The sequence below is a fragment of the Dendropsophus ebraccatus genome, chromosome 7, assembly GCF_027789765.1.
Source record: "Dendropsophus ebraccatus isolate aDenEbr1 chromosome 7, aDenEbr1.pat, whole genome shotgun sequence".
Classification (NCBI taxonomy): domain Eukaryota; kingdom Metazoa; phylum Chordata; class Amphibia; order Anura; family Hylidae; genus Dendropsophus; species Dendropsophus ebraccatus.
Genome location: NC_091460.1, coordinates 57288617 through 57307620, shown reverse-complemented (window position 1 = coordinate 57307620; position 19004 = coordinate 57288617). Strand labels below are relative to the sequence as shown.

Here is a 19004-nt window from a genome sequence, read left to right as displayed (position 1 = left end):
CCTTATACGTAGGTTATACGTTCTCACAAGCAGGGACCTCTCTCCTTATGTGCCAGTATGTCACTCATTAAAGGGATTATACCAGGATTAAAAGATGTCCCCTATCAACAGGAGCTAGCTGATCGGTGGGTGTTCAACTGCTGGGACTCCTACTGATCTGCAGAGCAGAAGTCAATTGTCCTCTGAAAGAATAGAACAGCCACCCCATTCATTATCTACTTAAAGGGGTTATCCAGTGTTACAAAAAATATGGCCACTCCAGTCTCCAGTTTGGGTGTGGATTTGCAACTCCATTCTGTTGAAATGAATGGAGCCTAACTGCAAATTACCTGAACTGGAGACAAGAGTCGTGTTGTCTCTGGAAGAACATGGCCATGTTTTTCTAACACTGGATAACCCCTTTAAGGTCACCATCTAGATTGTGTTGGTGTTAATTCAGAACAGCCCCATACACCTTAGATGGATGTGCAAAAAAGGTGTATGGGGCTCTTCTGAATTAACACCAACACATAGGAGGAGATTTATCAAAGGGTGAAAAATTTAGACTGGTGCAAACTTGCCACAGGAACCAATCACAGTTCATCTTTTCTTTCACCAGAGCTGGAAGCTGAGCTGTGATTGGTTGCTGTGGGCAGTTTGCACCAGTCTAAATTTTACACCCTTTGATAAATCTCCCCCATAATGTTGGTGGTAATAGGGGTAAGGGTATATTCTTGCAGAATTTGCCGCTCAATTACTCTGTGCATATACCCCAAGGCTGAAAATGGAGAATGATGAAAAATAACCTGACCCTTTTGTTCAGAGATAGATAAGCCGTAATAAGAGCCAAGAGCCAACACATCGAACATTTCTGTGTATTGGGAGGACGGGTGGCGGGCAGGAGAGATTGTTGACGTTATCCATAACTGATCTTTCGTCCATCAGTTATTAAAGGTGTTAGGGGACCCTTAGGAACATTGCCTGACGCTGAATTCGGCTACTGTATTTTTCAAAGACCCATAGATACAGGTACATAGATAAATGCAGGTGTGTACGTGCATTCACTTAGATAGTGAATAAGTGGAATAGTGGCCCATGTTTACTAAATCTGTAGCCTCATTTAAATCTATACCAGCTTGTAGATGGTGTACTTCAATCCAGGTTTGTTTGTCATGTCTGTTTTTAGAGATAACATTCCTTTGTGTCAAATGTATGGGAAAAAATGCCTTTACCGTGTAAATTGTTCCAAAATGTTGGAGCGTTTGCATTACTAACTCTGTCCAATCTCCAAATGTTGCCATCTCCCTGTGTCCTAACATTATTCTAATCATGATAAACTGAACCTAAGGATGTGTGTATACAGTATATAGATATGTATGGGCATGATGCATAAAAGGATATATCTTCTATAAAGGGAGATCTGTTTATGTGTTGAGATGACTCCATTAGCTGCTACATGCCATAGAGACGTTCTTTCTTAGACAGTTGGAATAGTTGGTCGGTCATCTGAAGAAAGTGATTGTTCCTTTTCAGTGATTGTTCCTTTTCAGAAGTCTTCCTTAATGAAGGGATTACTCACGTTTCCTTTTCCAAAGGTCAGGAGACCTCATTGCTTTCCCGATTGGCTGACCCAGATATGGATGATCACTCATCCAGCAATCTATTAATAATGTATTGGCATTGTCTAATGAGAATGTGTGTAGATCAGGAGGCATGTGGGAAATAGGAAAGCTCTGGTGACATATTGATTTGCAAGTCTTTGTTGGCTAATAAAACTCCACCATGTTTTCTCCACATGACCTCTGGTGGTGTCATGGAGGAGGACATTTCTAAACTTCCTTGAGGATTTTCTCCATCCCGCACTTCACCTACATTTCTGTACAGCATCACTTAGAATCCTTTTATTCTGTTTAGCACAGTTTTATACAGAATTTGTTAGGTAATTGCATTAGAATTATCATTACTGGCATATATAACATTAGTAGTTGAATACAAAACATGGCAGCTTGGGGAATTTTGTTTTCTATTTTCTTTGTTTGCCCAGTTTGGGAAGCAGACAGGAGAGTCTCTATTTCTAGTAGGAGGATGGGGTCCTATGGGTGGCATGCTGTGATTAGTTTTTTTCATACAGAACACCATAACATAACATTAGCCCCATATAACACTGATGCAGAGTTCACCTGAACTCTCTTCCCCTGCACTGTGTGAAATTAAACATATTTCAATTGTGCAAGTGTTTCTGATAATGTACTCTTACAGAGATGTACCCCATGTGTCTGCACTTTGTCCTGTTGCTTATGCCTACGACATTTCTAGGGTATCCATTACGGCCGAAAATCATGTTATAAAAGGCAACGATCAGCCGACATGCACAATGTCTGCTGATCATGGTCTCTTAATATGTGTAAAGACAAATGAGGAGGAGGATAGCAACAATCTGTTGCGGTTGCCCCGTGCAGTTAGAGCGGTGGCAGCAGACCACCGCTATCTTTTATGGGCTATTTAAAGATCGGGCAGCCCCCTTGCAGCTCCCTCCCCAGCACTTACACGCTTGCTGATGGCGCGTGTAATAGCTGGCAGGGAACGAGGAGCAAGCAGGCGCTGACTTGACAGGTCGGCGCCTGCTTGCTTCCATAGTTTGCCCCGTGTAGTAGGGGATTTAGTCTCTTCTATGTATATGGTAAAGCATGTGTGCTCTGAGTTAAGATAGAAAGCAGGAAGTAATTAGATCCATTAGGGGAAATGAACAGTACATTGATATTTTATTGTGATACAAATTTGTGTGTTTTTTTTTGTTTTTTTTTGTTTTTACAAATGTACGTGGTACACATCTGACTTTGTGTGTTCTCTGTAAGAGTCACTATATCAGTCAGCTGATCAATTCAAGCTAATAAACGTTCTTGCAGGGGGAATGTAGTGTTACATGGCACCTGAATGAATGACCACCTATTTATTACATCAACAACCTGAATTGGGTCTCACCACCTTAGCAGTCAGTATGTCCTATCAGGACAAATAACAAGAGTTGTCCTGTTGATGCAACCTACCGTATATAGAGTGACCCTGTTAGTGTTTCCTGCTTCCCTGAGAGCAGTATATGATAGAGGCATAGATGCTGACAGGACTCCTGGGAGAAAGAAACCTTCTTACCCCACCCACACAGGCTGATTCACAGTCTTCTCTATACTAACACTGATACAGGGCGAGCTGTCAAGCTTTCAGCCGGTGTTTTGGGGGGTAGGCGGCGCAGGGCTTTCTAGGAGTTGTCCAGCTTATATAATCCTATATATCACATAGCTCAGCTTGTCCTATCATATCCTGCTCTTAGAGTGAACATGTCACATGACTTATGTTCCACTACATATCATTATTGGCACCCAGTATATTGGTGAATTGAGGTTTTGATTTTGTTTATGGTTAGGTCAGGGTTTTTACACCTGTTTTAGCAACATAAATCTGGACGTAAGGCGGCATTTCCATTGTTCTTTTGCTGTACATTATCCTAGCTTGCTTGCATAGAAAAAGTAAATGTATTCTCACAAAGTAAAAACGATAAGTAGTATTTTATAAAGCCATATTATCGACACTTATCGTAGATAAACAGTGTCCTCTTGGGAAATATTATCTCTCATAAATGTTTTCAGGACATGTCTTGTGTCAACAATTACTGTAGGCATAAACCTGTTTGTCTTATGTCCTCTAGCACTGTCCCGCTAGGTCCAGACCAGATTCTTCTGAGGGGAGCACAGCTCAGGAATACCCAGTGGGTACATGGCATTGTTGTCTACACCGGACATGACACTAAGCTTGTGCAGGTAATCCATTTTCACTTGGACCTTTTTCTAATATACAGGGCAGCATTTTTGGCTTCTAATAACTCGACCTAGACAGACATGCATGTTAACTAGTTTATTCAGTAAAGGAAAGGAATTTCGAAACTTAACTCTACTCTTTCTGGTCAAGCATGCTCAGTTGCAGCACTAGGAGATATAGGAGAATGAGATGTTTAATCTATGGATAACTGTATCATGTAACATGTAAAACATACACATAACCTAGTCATTGAGTACAGTATTTTTACCTGTACATTGAGTACAGTAGTATTACCCACATGTGTCTGTAATCCTCAACCTTTTGACAGCATAGTTTAATTAATCATCATTTATTTTACACCTATGTAGAACTCTACCAGGCCTCCATTGAAGTTGTCTAATGTGGAGCGTATAACCAACATTCAGATCCTGCTCCTGTTTGGGACACTCATCACTATCTCCTTAGTGTGCTCCATCGGCTCTTCAATCTGGAATGCCAAGCATGAAGAGAAAGACTGGTATCTCAGTCTGAATTGTAAGAGAAAAATTAAATCTATTTCCTAAAATAGTTGTGAATTAAAATGTGCTATTATAAGCAAACAAGCAAAAATGTTAATCGTTAAAGAGCTGTAATAGGCATAGTTACTAGACATGAGCGAACCTCAAACACGTTGGATGCAGCCCTAAGACTGTTTGGTAAACATGGATACAGCCTATGGCTGGGTTCACACACAGTATATTTCAGGCAGTATTTGGTCCTCATGTCAGGTCCTCATAGCAACCAAAACCAGGAGTGGATTAAGAACATAGAAAGGATCTGTTCACACAATGTTGAAATTGAGTGGATGGCCGTCATTTAATGGCAAATATTTGCTGTTATCTTAAAACAACGGCTGTTGTATTGAAATAATGGGCGTTATTTACTGTTATATGGCGGCCATCCACTCAATTTCAACATTGTGTGGAAAGATCCTTTCTGTGTTTTCAATCCACTCCTGGTTTTGGTTGCTATACAGCCTCAAATATACAGCCTCAAATATACTGTGTGTGAACCCAGCCTATAGCTGTAACATCCATGTAACATCCATGTTTTCCAGGACTCCCTAGAGCTGCATCCATACACCTGGTAATGAAATGACGCATGTTCGGGTTCGCTTATCTCTTAGTTACACTTTTCAACCCACTTGATAGCACTGCAGCCTGATATTGGGCTCCAGCTCATTGGACTGCTGTGCTTACTACTCCACAATATGTAGCAGACCTAATTGTGACCTGCATAGGCTACACCTTCTCTCCACTCTGAAATAATCTCCTGCTTACTTGTAGTCTGTGCAAGGATAGGTCAACTACATTAAGCATTCTCATCAAATTATTATGGGATTGTTATTAGTATGCACATGTATGCAGTGAAGCATTCTTGTGCGAGTTCACACTGCCTAGGACTTGAGCATATAGGAAGTTTGTAAGATCCCTCAACAACAGGGACAATGTAGGTAAAACATTGAAAATAAGGTTGTGCCTCTGCTTCATTCATTGGCTAAAAATACAGCTATTGTCCCAGTATAGTCTCTATCATCACTGTATTTGTACTATGTTGTCTTTCTATTTTGCCATCTCAGTATTAAGGCTAGGTTCACACTATGTATATTTGAGGCTGTATTTGTGAGGCTGTATAGCAACCAAAACCAGGAGTGGATTGAAAACACAGAAAGGCTATGTTCACATAATGTTGTAATTGAGTGGATGGCCGTCATTTAATGGCAAATTTTTGCTGTTATTTTAAAACAACGGCTGTTATATTGAAATAATGGCAGTTATTTACCGTTATATGACGGCCATCCACTCAATTTCAACATTGTGTGAACAGAGCCTTTCTGTGTTTTCAATCCACTCCTGGTTTTGGTTGCTATGAGGACCTGACTTGAGGACCAAATACTGCCTGAAATATACGTAGTGTGAACCCAGCCTCAAGGTGTATGTTTTCTTAAATGGGCACCATCACACCCCCCAAAAAATTATGTGCCATAGCAACAAATCAGTTTTGGAGAAGTCTGCTCTTAGCATATTCTTGGTATCATATGACCAAGATGACTCCATAATGTAAGTCTATAGGATAGTCTCACATAGACACAGAGCCGGCAGAGAGGAGCACGGAAGCAGACACCTCTCTACTCTTCTTCTACCAATTGAACATGGAAACAGCCATAGGCTCAGCACCCAGTCACTGATTGATCAAGATATTTGACATGTCTTTGTCATGTCAAAACTTTAAAAAAATGTTAGTAATACTTGCCCAAAATTGTAGGATGCTTTATCTGTCCATACATCAAGCTTTTTTGATGCAAGATTCACATCTTAAAGCCTACCTGTAAAAACTGGAAGCCACATCAGGTCAAAACCAGATTTAGACCGGCTGTAACGTTTCTTATTTGGTAGAGAGAACAGATTCTGCACAGCGATACAGTTGGCTGAGAAAGCTTAATGTCGATTTGTCGAGAACGCCAAGTGTGTTCTGTATGAGGGATCCAAGAAGAGTTAACATCACATCTGTGGACTGTTTGGCAGATTGTTTTGTATGAAAAGCAAGGCACTTGTCTGGAAGCAATTGTAACATATTTCTTTATCTGTGATCACTGAACAGATGGAGGAGCTAACAACTTTGGACTGAATTTTTTAACATTTATCATTCTCTTCAACAATCTCATACCCATCAGTTTGCTGGTGACTTTGGAAGTGGTGAAATTTATACAAGCATACTTCATTAACTGGGTAAGTCATTCAGCAGCAGTGGAAGATGTACAGCTGCCGCTAAGGCAAATGTCTTCCGGGGGCGAATCACGAAGGACATGCACTAAAATATAGTGTACAGTAATAGATACCAGTGTACAAGAAAGACATAGAGGAGCTCAAGCAGTTTCAAAGACAGGTGGCCATAGTAATAATGATTATCAACCTTTGGGTTTAATCTAGAAGAAAGATGGCAGTGGGGTGGCCCAATAACTATGTGTAAATAGATCCTAGAAGAGATCTCTGTTTTGCCTCCTGATATATTTATACCCAAGAATGTAAAGTTTTGACACCCATATAGGAGGGGATTCTTCACTGTAAAAGCAGTGACACTATATAACTCCCAGCCAGAGGAAATGGTCTTGGTGAATCCACTACAAGAGTTCAGAAGGGGCTGAGTGCAGTGCTATCACATTATAGTTAGTGTCTGGAGGAGGGATCATCATCCAGGGATTTATTCTGATTACCAGTCAGGAAAGCATTTTTATCCCCAAATCCATGAGCCATCAAAACTGTGGGCATACCAATTAGGGCTGGGCGGTATACCGCAAAAATACCGATACCGTCACTGGCGTCGGTTAACCGACCTCAACTTAGCCAGGACGGTATCTGCGGTAATTTTGTGTTTCCCAGAGAGCTTCTGCACGCAGTCGCGGCCCGGCGTGAGCGCTGCACGTTATGTGCAGGGACGCCGGAATCAGAGCGGGAGGTGGAGGAGCAGCAGGGCCCAGGTGAGAATGCCCGCCCCCGACACCCGTCCAGTCTGAGCGCCCGCCCTCCCCCTGTCCCATCCGGCGTCCCTGCACACACAGGACATTAACGTGCAGCGCTCGCCGGGAGGGGGAGTTGGGGGAGCGGCACCAGTCCTGTCCGAGCGCCCTTCTCCTCCGGCCGGCGAGCGCTGCACGTTAATGTCCTGTGTGTGCAGGGACGCCGGTGTGCGCGCGGGAAGTGGAGGAGCAGCAGGGTCCAGGGGAGAATGTTCCTGAGTGATCCTGTCCTGTCCGGCGTCCCTGCACACACAGGACATTAACATGTGCAGCGCTCGCCGGCCGGAGGAGAAGGGCGCTCGGACAGGACTGGTGCTGGTCCCCCCCCTCCTCCCGGCGAGCGCTGCACATTAATGTCATGTGTGTGCAGGGACGCCGATCAGATCTCAAGGTGGAGGAGCATATGCATGCAGCTCCCTGTGTACCCATCCACCCCTGCCCGCCCCCCTGTGTACCCAGCCACCCCTGCCCGCCCCCCTGTGTACCCAGCCACCCCTGCCCGCCCCCCTGTGTACCCAGCCACCCCTGCCCGCCCCCCTGTGTACCCAGCCACCCCTGCCCGCCCCCCTGTGTACCCAGCCACCCCTGCCCGCCCCCCTGTGTACCCATCCACCCCTGCCTGCCCCCCTGTGTACCCATCCACCCCTGCCCGCCCCACTGTGTGCCCAGCCACCCCTGCCCGCCCCCCTGTGTGCCCAGCCACCCCTGCCTGCCCCCCTGTGTACCCAGCCACCCCTGCCCGCCCCCCTGTGTACCCAGCCACCCCTGCCCGCTCCCCTGTGTACCCAGCCACCCCTGCCCGCCCCCCTGTGTACCCATACACCCCTGCCCGCTCCCCTGTGTACCCATCCACCCCTGCCCGCTCCCCTGTGTACCCATCCACCCCTGCCCGCTCCCCTGTGTACCCATCCACCCCTGCCGGCCCCCCTGTGTACCCAAACACCCCTGCCCGCCCCCCCCGTACACCCCTGCCCACCTCCCCGTAGAGGAGATAGATAGATAGGGAAGAGATAGATAGGGAAGAGATATAGGGAAGAGATAGATAGGGGATAGATAGATATAGGAGATAGATAGATAGATAGATAGATATATAGGAGATAGATAGATAGAGAGATAGATAGATAGATAGATATAGGAGATAGATAGATAGATAGATATAGGAGATAGATAGATAGATAGATATAGGAGATAGATAGATAGATAGATATAGGAGATAGATAGATATAGGAGATAGATAGATATAGGAGATAGATAGATATAGGAGATAGATAGATAGATAGATAGATAGATAGATAGATATAGGAGATAGATAGATATAGGAGATAGATAGATATAGGAGATAGAGAGATAGAGAGATAGATAGATAGAGAGATAGGAGATAGATAGATAGAGAGATAGGAGATAGATAGATAGGAGATAGATAGATAGAGAGATAGGAGATAGATAGAGAGATAGGAGATAGATAGATAGGAGATAGATAGATATAGATAAAGCAGCAAGAGTCCGCAGCACACCAGCATGTAGTGAAGAGTGGTTCATTCCATCAAATAAGGTGCAGGATACGACGTTTCAATTCACTCCAGAATCATTTTCAAGCATGCTTATCTCTTCACTATATGCTGGTGTGCTGCGGACTCTTGCTGCTTTGTATTTTGGGATCCCCTGCCAAAGGCCTTTCTGTGTTCAGCACCCTCTACTTCAGCCTTGGATGTGCGTCTGTCACGAACGATAGATCGATATCTTTACAGCGTGTCAGTGCAGTGCCATCTACAGCCCCCTATAATGTACGTCCCTGTACTGTCACCTGTATATACTATATACCCATCATATATACTCTGGGTACCTATAGTACATAGCTATATACCTGTATATACACGTCCTGTAGTGTGCACATAGCTGTATACCTGTATATACACGTCCTGTAGTGTGCACATAGCTGTATACCTGTATATACATGTCCTGTAGTGTGTACCTAGCCTTGGGTTGCTGCTCATTGAGTTACTGTACTTTTTTTAACTTTATTGAAACAAACTATCCCCAGTTTGGCACGGCCGAGTTGGTGTGGCTTGTAAAAGGGGTGTGGCTTACAAAGGGGGCGTGTCATAGTTATCATCCAATTATCGTTACCGCAGCTACATATGCGATAAACCGCGATATTGATTTAGGCCAATATCGCCCAGCCCTAATACCAATGCAGAGGTCAGAGAGTGGAGTGTAACAATACCTGGTGTCTCAGTCTTGCAAGTTGCTCTTCTGGTTAGATACATAGAACCCCCTGTACTGAATTTCTCTGTCCCTTTCTCACATCTATGATTGACAGCTCAAGGGTCCAATCAGGAGAAAGATAGAGATGAAAATAACGACTATCATTCTATGTAATATGGTGATCGATTTCAGGTAGCTCTCGATTGCGATCATTAATCTTTATATATCACTTTGTCTGATAGAACCCTTAGTGTCAGCTGGGAACTTAAACGCTACACAACATTAGATAGCAGGTATTATTGTACTCCTCTCCCAGCCTCTGTATAGGGCTGTCAGCAGTTCTGATGGCTGCCTTTAGCTTATCCTAAGGTTCTCATTATTGTCTATCCTATAAATGCTTGAGGAAGGTTGAATATAGACGCCTCCACTTAATCCTGATTGTCATTAAACTAGAAAATTTCCTTTACTTACAGACGGGCTTGGATAAGTTAATTGGTGACATTACTTTAGCATAACGAGGGGCAGGTTAAAGTCATCAGTACATCCATGGTGGTGCTATGTGCTATAAGCAGCATGGGGAGAAGATTTCTGTATGGGATTGACACTGTTCTCTGCTATCATCCTAGGTTGAATTAGTATTTCTGGTTTCCAATTTCTTCCTTGTAATAGCTGCATGACACACAGAGCATTAAAGAAGCCAATGTTTCCCTAACCTCCTCTCATTGCATGTCCATTAAAAGCACAATGTTCTCTGAATGTGTTTGAAATGTTAATGTTGTCTATGTTCCTGTTCTTCCCTTTAGGATATGGACATGCACTATGAACCAACAGATACGTCAGCCATGGCCAGAACATCAAACCTCAATGAGGAATTAGGACAGGTGGGTTGAAACAAAAGCAAAGATGCTTGTTGTTTTCCCCACAGATGTTTACTTTTTGGTTCAAATATTTTTTTAAATTTTTTGTAGGTAAAATACATATTTTCTGACAAGACCGGAACTCTGACCTGCAATGTCATGCAGTTTAAGAAATGTAGCATCGCAGGAAATGCCTATGGGTAAGCTGTAGTTTGTTAAAATATTGTTAATGTAATGTCAGGTTTGTTCTGATGCAATTGGTGTAACACCTCTTTCTTTAGGCTGGGTTCACACACAGTATATTTCAGGCAGTATTTGGTCCTCATGTCAGGTCCTCATAGCAACCAAAACCAGGAGTGGGTTGAAAGCACAGAAAGGATCTGTTCACACAATGTTGTAATTTAGTGGATGGCCCTCATTTAATGGCAAATATTTGCTGTTATCTTAAAACAACGGCTGTTATATTGAAATAATGACAGTTATTTACCGTTATATGGCGGCCATCCACTCAATTTCACCATTGTGTGATCATAGCCTTTCTGTGCTTTCAATCCACTCCTGGTTTTGGTTGCTATGAGGACCACAATACTGACTGAAATATACTGTGTGTGAACCCAGCCTTACACTGCATGCTGTGGTTTAGAAAAGCTGTAGGATACCCTAAAGTACAAGACCAATGTGTACATTAGTCTTGAATAAAGCCCTGCACAGTTTTCCCAGCCAAATTTACCAAGAGGCGCTCACCTCTTAGTAAAGGCTCTGCGCAACAAATCTTCACCTGCTTTTGCCTCTGAGATGTCTCCCCTTGAAGACTGCAGATGCTCTCTCTCCCTGCTGGTATCCTTAAGGCTATGTTACAATCTGCGTCTATAATGGATTCCACCATATTAGATGCTAAAAAAAAGTTCTACATACAGCACTATTTTCTGTCACTATAAAGTACGCTTCACTGTATCCCGGCAGACCCTGTTGTAAGTCAGTGAGCGCTATCAGGAGTCGGTCATATGATACATTCAGTAGAATAATGGCCACCTTTAACATTACTTTTTCAAAGCAGTGCAGTGTATATAACAGATCATTTACTAATACAGGGGCCTTGTCTACGGCCCCAATCTTTCTAATGATGCAGGTCTGTCCCATATTGGTGGCTGTTGCTGTATGCTGCCGGACAGCTCATCTGTCCATACTTTCCTTCCTATGGAGGAGCATCTGATGATACATGTCACTTTGCCTCCTCTAGTATGCCTCCACTCTCTGCTTGAGCACAGTGTATTTCTATCTATGCATACTTCTGTCTGTGTATGGCAGCCTTTGCTCTTTCCCTCCTCTCACAGTAGCGGAGTGTGGATGCCTAACACAGTAGTAGAGTGCTGTCAGATGTACAGTATACAGAAGCAGCAGCACAGCCAGCTGTGTGAAGGAGGTGCACAGACTGTGGTAGTAAATTGAAGTTTAGAACTTTGTTTGATTTTGCCTCTGTTGGTGCCTTCACAGATTCATCTGACAGATTTTTGTAGCCAAAGCTAGGAATGGATTTGAAAAGAGGAGAAATCTCAGTCTTTCCTTTTATGATCTGTTCGCAGTTTATAGTCTGTTTCTGGCTTTGGCTTAGAAAATTTGTCAGATAAATCTCTCTGTGTAAAGGCACCATAAGGGACAGAGAAACAAAATGGCACAATCCTAAAAAAAAAGGGAGGAATAAAACCTTAGGATATGCCTGAAAGTACTTTTTCTGGCATTTTTCTGATAAATAATATAGTAATTCATTTGTTTTCATTTGATATATGAACATGAGTCCTCTCCTGTGACTTATCTGTTTGTTGTGTTTTTATGATTCTCTCTAGTTAAGGTGAACAGAAAGCAGCATGTTGAGCAGTGGAATAGTGTAAATGTGTGTGTGATTGATATAGACTATACATATAGACGATACATAGACTGTTGCTTTCTCTATGTAATGCTGCACAGTCAGAACTCTGCTTTACTTCTTTCCTCCCTGTGCAGTCACTGTTCAGACCCAGAGGACAATAGGTATAGTGACGATGACTGGTAAGTAGAGCAGGTTGCCCCCTCTTGCATGCAGTGCATTGTGCTTGTTCTCCTCTTAAGCATGCTGAATTAGAATTTTATTAGTTGGTAAATAAGGAATTAAGTTCTTTGCTGCCAGTTGTGATGCTAAAGTGCTATAATATCTGTAGATAATAGAGAGAAATTGAATTTTATGCCTGTAGATACATTAGTCCACCTAGATAGTAAAACTGCTATAATCACATTCTGAAAAATTAATGTCCTGAATATGTTTCTTAAAAACAAGATCTCCTTGCAGTGCAAATTACAGATACGGTGAAATAGATTCTGTAACATCTGTCCCATGTGGCTTCTTCAGGCTATAATTTTCCCTAAGCCGACTGCAGCTACTCTCTGGAGTCTCAGCAGTTATATGCATATGTAGAATACATTACATTCTATTGATGATAGCAACATTGTAGAATACATTACATGCTATTGGTGATAGCAACATTGTAGAATACATTACATGCTATTGGGATAGTAACATTGCAGTACTTTTCAGTTGCAAGAATTATTTTTTTCAATAATATTAATAGAAGAAAAACTGACTTGGTCTGATCAAATATAGTTTGCAGGTGCGTTCACACGTACAGGATCTACAGCAGATTTGATGGCGCAGGTTTGAAGCTGCAGATTTGCTTTGAATCTGCAACTTCAAATCTGCACCATCAGATCTGCTGTAAGTGTGAACGCAGCCTAAATGGGTATTCCTCTCAAACTAAACTCTTAAACTGTTGCTGCCCTTGGGGAGAACTTTAAAAACAGCCTATTTCTTACCTTTCTGCACTCCCCCGATGTCCTCCTGCATTCTGTTTGTGTCCCAGATGAACACTCCCACCTCCACTTCTGTCATCTCAGCAGTGACAGCTCGCACAGCCAATTACTGAGAGACTGTTCAGAGCTGCAGATAGTGATTGGCTGAGCAGGCTTTCAGTGCTGAGATGAGTCCATCTCAGAAGTGGAGATGGGACCCGAAGATGACGGAGCGCGCAATGGTAAGAGTAAGACGTTTTACTATGTCTCTGCCCTTGGGGAGAACATAATATTTAAATTAAGCAGAATACCTCTTAGGCTCACATCAGTATCATGACTTCTGTTCATACTGGTGGTACGACAGATGTATTTATCCAACAAATCTTGACAAACAACATTGCTTTATAATAGGGTCCCTAATGCTTCTGTCAAAAATAATACGGTAAAGAGTAGTACAGTGCGGCAGACTACAGCCCCTTTGGGTGTATTCTTACTTCTAGATAATAATAAAATTCCCTTCTGTTGGGACAATCAAAGTTTATTCATTATCAAGCCTCAAAATCCCTGACACGCTTCCTGGCTCATGTACACAGCAGAGACAGAATACAGAATGTATAATGGGTGAATAATCAGAATCCCTTTAACACTTCAGTAGACTGTCAGGGCGTGCTGGAAGCTATAACTCTTCAATGGCTACTGAGACAAGGGTTAGAGCTCACTGCCTTGTGGTACATGACTACCTTCTATGTCCATAGAAACTAGATAGACAATATACATTACAGCTGCACAATTGTTTATGCAACCTTAGTTACCCCTTTTCCTATGAGAGCTGCACAGCGATCAGGGGGTTCAACTACCAACATCCTCAACAAACAATTGAATTGTAGTATTATAGTGGCAATTAGGATGAACGAACATCCATGTAATAGACAATTTGGGTCATAGAAGAGGTTCCAGGAGATGGAACTATGACCATTGATGATTTGTATGCCCTAAAGTAGCATATGGACAGGTTGTCTTTATAATATAATAGTAATAGTAATTTCCCCCAATGTAAGGCTATGTTGGCCCCTTGGTATACTACAGACAGTTTTACTTTTAATACCTGTATCCAATGAGATCAGTATGTGCATGCCTGCATGTGTGTGTTGGATTGTGTAATAGCAATTGTTTACCCAAAGAGCTTGTTTTTACAGTCCACATTCTATATACTGGGGGAGATGGGTAAAACCAAAGGAAACATGTAAGAGTTGTAAATAGCAAGCACTGATTCCACCTAGAAAATTCTTTATCGAGCCATGACTGGTGCATTTTTTCCCCTGAATTAGTATAATATTAATAATAATAATTAAATTTTTTTTTTATTTATATAGCGCCAACAGATTCCGCAGCACTTTACAATTCTGGGGGTACATACATAGACTAAAATCAGACCTTACAGAGATCTACATATAATTATCCATACATGAGGAGTGAGGGCCCTGCTCACATGCATGAGCTTACAGACTATTAGGAGGGGGTGCGAGACAAAATGGCAGAGGGGCAAAGTCCTTCCTTTTTAGCATGGTCCGGCCATCTTTATAAATAAGGCAGTGCCAGTTAAAGATGGGAAAACCAGTCACCAACCAATGCCTGCCAGCTACAGGTCTAAGTGCTTGAATGCCTGGCGTATGTATTTGGGGGAGGGGGGGGCTAATTTAGGGAACCTGGTAAGCCTGTTTGAACAGATGTGTTTTAAGGCTCTGGTGAAGTCCTGGAGACGGGAGTGAGAGGTGCGGCTTGGTGGTTGTTAGTCTTAAGTTGTTAGAGGAGCGTAAGGTACGGGTAGGGCGGTGGACAGAGATGAGGAAGGAGATGTAGGGAGGTGCAGCACTGTGGAGAGTCTTGTGGGTGAGCAGGAGGAGTTTATATTGAATCCTGTGTTTAATAGGGAGCCAATGTAATGACTGGCACAGGGGGAAGGCATCTGTATAGCGGCTGGGCAGGGAGATGAGCCTGGCCGCTGCATTGAGAATGGACTGGAGAGAGGAGAGTTTAGAGGAAGGAAGGACGATTAGTAAGGAATTGCAGTAGTCAAGACGGAAATGAATAAGAGCGACAATAAGAGTTTTAGCAGATTCAACAGTAAGAAAGGGACGGATTTTAGAGATGTTTTTTAGATGCAGATTACAGGAACGTGAAAGAGATTAATTATGAGGAGTGAAGGAGAGATCCGAGTCAAACATAACCCCAAGGCAGCGGGCTTGTTGTGTAGGGGTTATGGTCGCACCACAGACAGAGATGGAGATGTCAGGTGGGGGGTGTTAAGCAGAGGGAGGGAATACAAGCAGCTCAGTCTTAGCAAGGTTTAGTTTTAGGAATAGGGAGGACATAACGTTAGAGATGGCAGACAGACAGTTACTGGTGTTGAAGAGCTGTAGAAGAGCGGGGGTGATATCACGGGAGGAGGTATACAGCTGGGTATCATCAGCATAGACATGGTACTGAAAACCAAACTTGCTGATGATTTGTCCGATGGGTAAAGTGTAAATGGAGAAAAGGAGAGGGCCCAGGACTGATCCCTGAGGAACCCCGACTGTAAGGGGGAGAGAAGATGAGGAGGAACCAGCAAATGATACGCTAAAGGAGCGCTCAGAGAGATAGGAGGAAAACCAGGAAAGAGCAGAGTCCTTGAGGCCGATAGAGCGGAGCGTGGAGAGGAAGCAGCTGGTGGTCTACAGTGTCAAAAGCTGCAGATAGGTCCAGGAGAATGAGCAGGGAATGGTCACCTTTAGATTTGGAGGAGAGGAGATCATTAGAGACTTTAGTAAGGGCAGTTTCTGTAGAGTGGTGAGGACGGAAACCAGACTGAAGGGGGTCAAGGAGAGAGTTGTCAGAGAGGTAGCGGGTTAGGCGGGAATAGACCAGGCATTCCAATAGTTTGGAGATAAAAGGAAGATTAGAGAGAGGTCGATAATTGGCTGTACAGGAGGGGTCTAGGGAGGGTTTTTTCAGTAATGGAGTGATGATAGAGTGTTTGAAAGCTGAGGGGAATACACCAGAGGAGAGGGAGAGGTTGTACATTTTAGTAAGGTAAGTAGTGACAGCAGGAGAGAGAGACTGGACAAGGTGTGAGGGAATAGGGTCACTAGGGCAGGTGGTGGGGCGAGAGGAGGCTAGGAGTCTGGAGACTTCCTCCTCTGTTAAAGGTTCAAATACTGCGAGGGAAGAGGAGGAAACGAGGGAAGAGGATCAACACTACTTGGGGACTGGGAGGTGATCTCCTGATGGATAGGATCTATCTTTTCCTTGAAGTAGGATGCTAGGTCTTCAGCGCAGAGGTTAGTTAGCGGTGTCTGAAGTTTGGATTTGAGGAGGGAGTTGAGGGTATCAAAGAGACGTTTTGGGATAGAGAAGAAATGAGAGAGGTAAAATAAGATTGTTTAGCAGAACGAAGAGCGGAGTAGTAGCTTCTAAGCACAAATTTATAATGTAGGAGGTTTGCATCAGTTTTAGACTTCCTCCACGAACGTTCAGCACACCTAGAACACCGCCGAAGAAAACGAGTTGAAGGTGTGCGCCAGGGTTGTGGGCGTCTGCGTTTGGCTGATTGAGGTGTGAGGGGTGCCATTTTGTCAAGGGTTGTTTTGAGGGTGTCGTGATAGCATTTGGCAGCCAGATTGGGACAGGAGAGCAAAGAGATAGGAGGCAGTGATGAGTGTACAGAGTCTGTAAGTTGTTGGGTGTTGATGGCACATAAGTTTCTGTACATGACCAAGGTTGGGGTGTCAGGAGGAGAATGAGTATTAGTGCTTGAAAAGGAGAGAAGATTGTGGTCCGAGAGCTCAGTGGGAGTGTTATTAAGGTGAGAAACTGGGCAAAGTCTGGAGAAGACAAGGTCCAGGGTATTCCCACCCTTGTGGGTTGGAGAGTCAGAATGCTGAGAGAGGCCAAGGGAGGAGGTTAGAGAAAGAAACTGAGAGGCCGATGGGGTAAGTGGTTTGTCAATAGGGATATTAAAGTCGCCCATGATGAGGGTAGGAATGTCAGAAGATAGAAAGTAAGGAAGCCAGGTAGAAAAGTGATCAAGAAAGCGATAGATGACTGCCACTCTCAGGGAAAAGGGCCGGAAGAGTCTAATGGTGTGCACCTCAAAAGAGGAGAATGAGAGAGAGGGTACAGGGGAAATGACCTGGTAAGTGCAGTCCTGGGAGAGAAGTACACCCACTCCTCCACCATGCCTGTTATCAGGTCTAGGAGTATGGGAAAATTGAAGGCCTCCATGGGTCAGAGCAGCAGGTGAGGCTGTGTCTGACTCTTGAAGCCATGTTTCCGTGAGAGGCAGCAGGTTGAGCGATTTATTGAGGAATAAGTCGTGAGTTTCAGTGAGTTTGTTGCAGACAGATCTAGAATTCCATAGAGCACAGTTAATGGTGATGGGATCTGGCATGCAGGGAATCTTAATCAGGTCAAAATGGTTTCTGTAGGAGGCTGATAACAAGAAGCTGTTAGTAAAGGTTGGAGGACCAGGGTTAGGAGAGATGTAAGCAGGATCAGAGATAGAGATAGAGAGGGAGGGAGATCAGCAGGTAGAAGGGAAGGAGAGAGAAAGACTATTGCTTGATTTGCAGAGTTTGAGTATTAGGGAAGCAAAAGTGATAGCAAAATTGAACATTTTTGGAGAGCAGAAGAGTATATGGAATGCAGTTCCCTTCAGTTCCAATTCTGGTTTTAATTAATCTGGACACTTTAACTGATCAGCACTTAAAATGATCAGGAATGACCAGAGCAGTTCACTATATAGTTAGTTAACTAGCTAAGAAGTACTGCCAGGTGTGAAACATGGAGTGGGTGGGGAAGAGATGGAAGAGGGCAGGGGTAACTGATAGAGAGAAGATTGTAAACAAACAGTTTGGGTTCACTGCTTAGAAAAGAGAGCAATAAAAGTCAGTGCTGAGAAGAGTAGAGCCAGATATCATACCATGAAATGTAAACAATGCAATGGATAATGGGGGTAGGAGTGGATAGATGGAGCCAATTCATACCATGAAATTTAAACATGTTTTATAAATTTGATATTTTTTCTACTTTTCTTTTCAGGCACGAACCACCAAGTAGTGATGGCCAAGGATTTCAAGACTCAACTTTGTTAGAAAACCTTGAGAACAATCATGTAAGTGTTATTGGCCATTAATTAGTTTAAAAATCTATTGTGGCTTATACAGCACTCACTTCCATTACTTTTTCACTAGTCGTTTTTAAGGATTCATACACTGATAAAATGGCTGCTTCTCCTTCCTACCTACTAAATTGGTCTTGTAGTAGGTAGGATGGAGAGGGAGACAGTTTCCTCACCCTGAACTATCTACTCAACCAATCTAAAGGAGTAGTAGCAACATACAGCACGCCAGCCTCAGGTTAGCTAGTTACCTACTGAAAGCATTGAGCACCTACTAGTATAACCCTTTATGAACATGCATTCTTAAGGGATTGTGCAGCTTTACAATTATTGGGGGAGATTAATCAAAGGGTGTAAAATATACACTGGCGTAAACTGCCCACAGCAACCAATCACAACTCAGCTTCCAGCTCTGGTAAAATAAAAGAGCATCTGTAATTGGTTGCTGTGGCCAGTTTATACTATTTACCCTGTGATAAATCTGGGCTTTTGTTTTTTGTTTTATTATTCCAGTGGCACAATAAAAATCATTACAAAGGTTGGCATGGCATTGGGGTAATGGTAAGTTAGTATGGCACTTAAAGACAACCTGTCAGCATAGATTTGCTTACTAAAA

The 19004-nt window shown here is 43.2% G+C and overlaps 1 protein-coding gene across 5 annotated transcripts in view; it reads left to right on the top strand.

Annotated features, from left to right (window-relative positions):
• Positions 1-19004, top strand: part of ATP8A1 (ATPase phospholipid transporting 8A1) — a 151009-nt gene that overhangs the window by 64475 nt on the left and 67530 nt on the right. For 4 of the 5 annotated variants that reach the window (XM_069977578.1, XM_069977577.1, XM_069977580.1 and 1 more), the window contains 7 exons: positions 3683-3794; positions 4161-4326; positions 6433-6560; positions 10357-10434; positions 10522-10610; positions 12412-12456; positions 18310-18382. In XM_069977578.1, the coding sequence (XP_069833679.1) occupies positions 3683-3794; positions 4161-4326; positions 6433-6560; positions 10357-10434; positions 10522-10610; positions 12412-12456; positions 18310-18382 (691 nt within the window). The remainder of the gene's footprint in view (positions 1-3682; positions 3795-4160; positions 4327-6432; positions 6561-10356; positions 10435-10521; positions 10611-12411; positions 12457-18309; positions 18383-19004) is intronic. The other variant, XM_069977579.1, reaches the window with a different exon arrangement.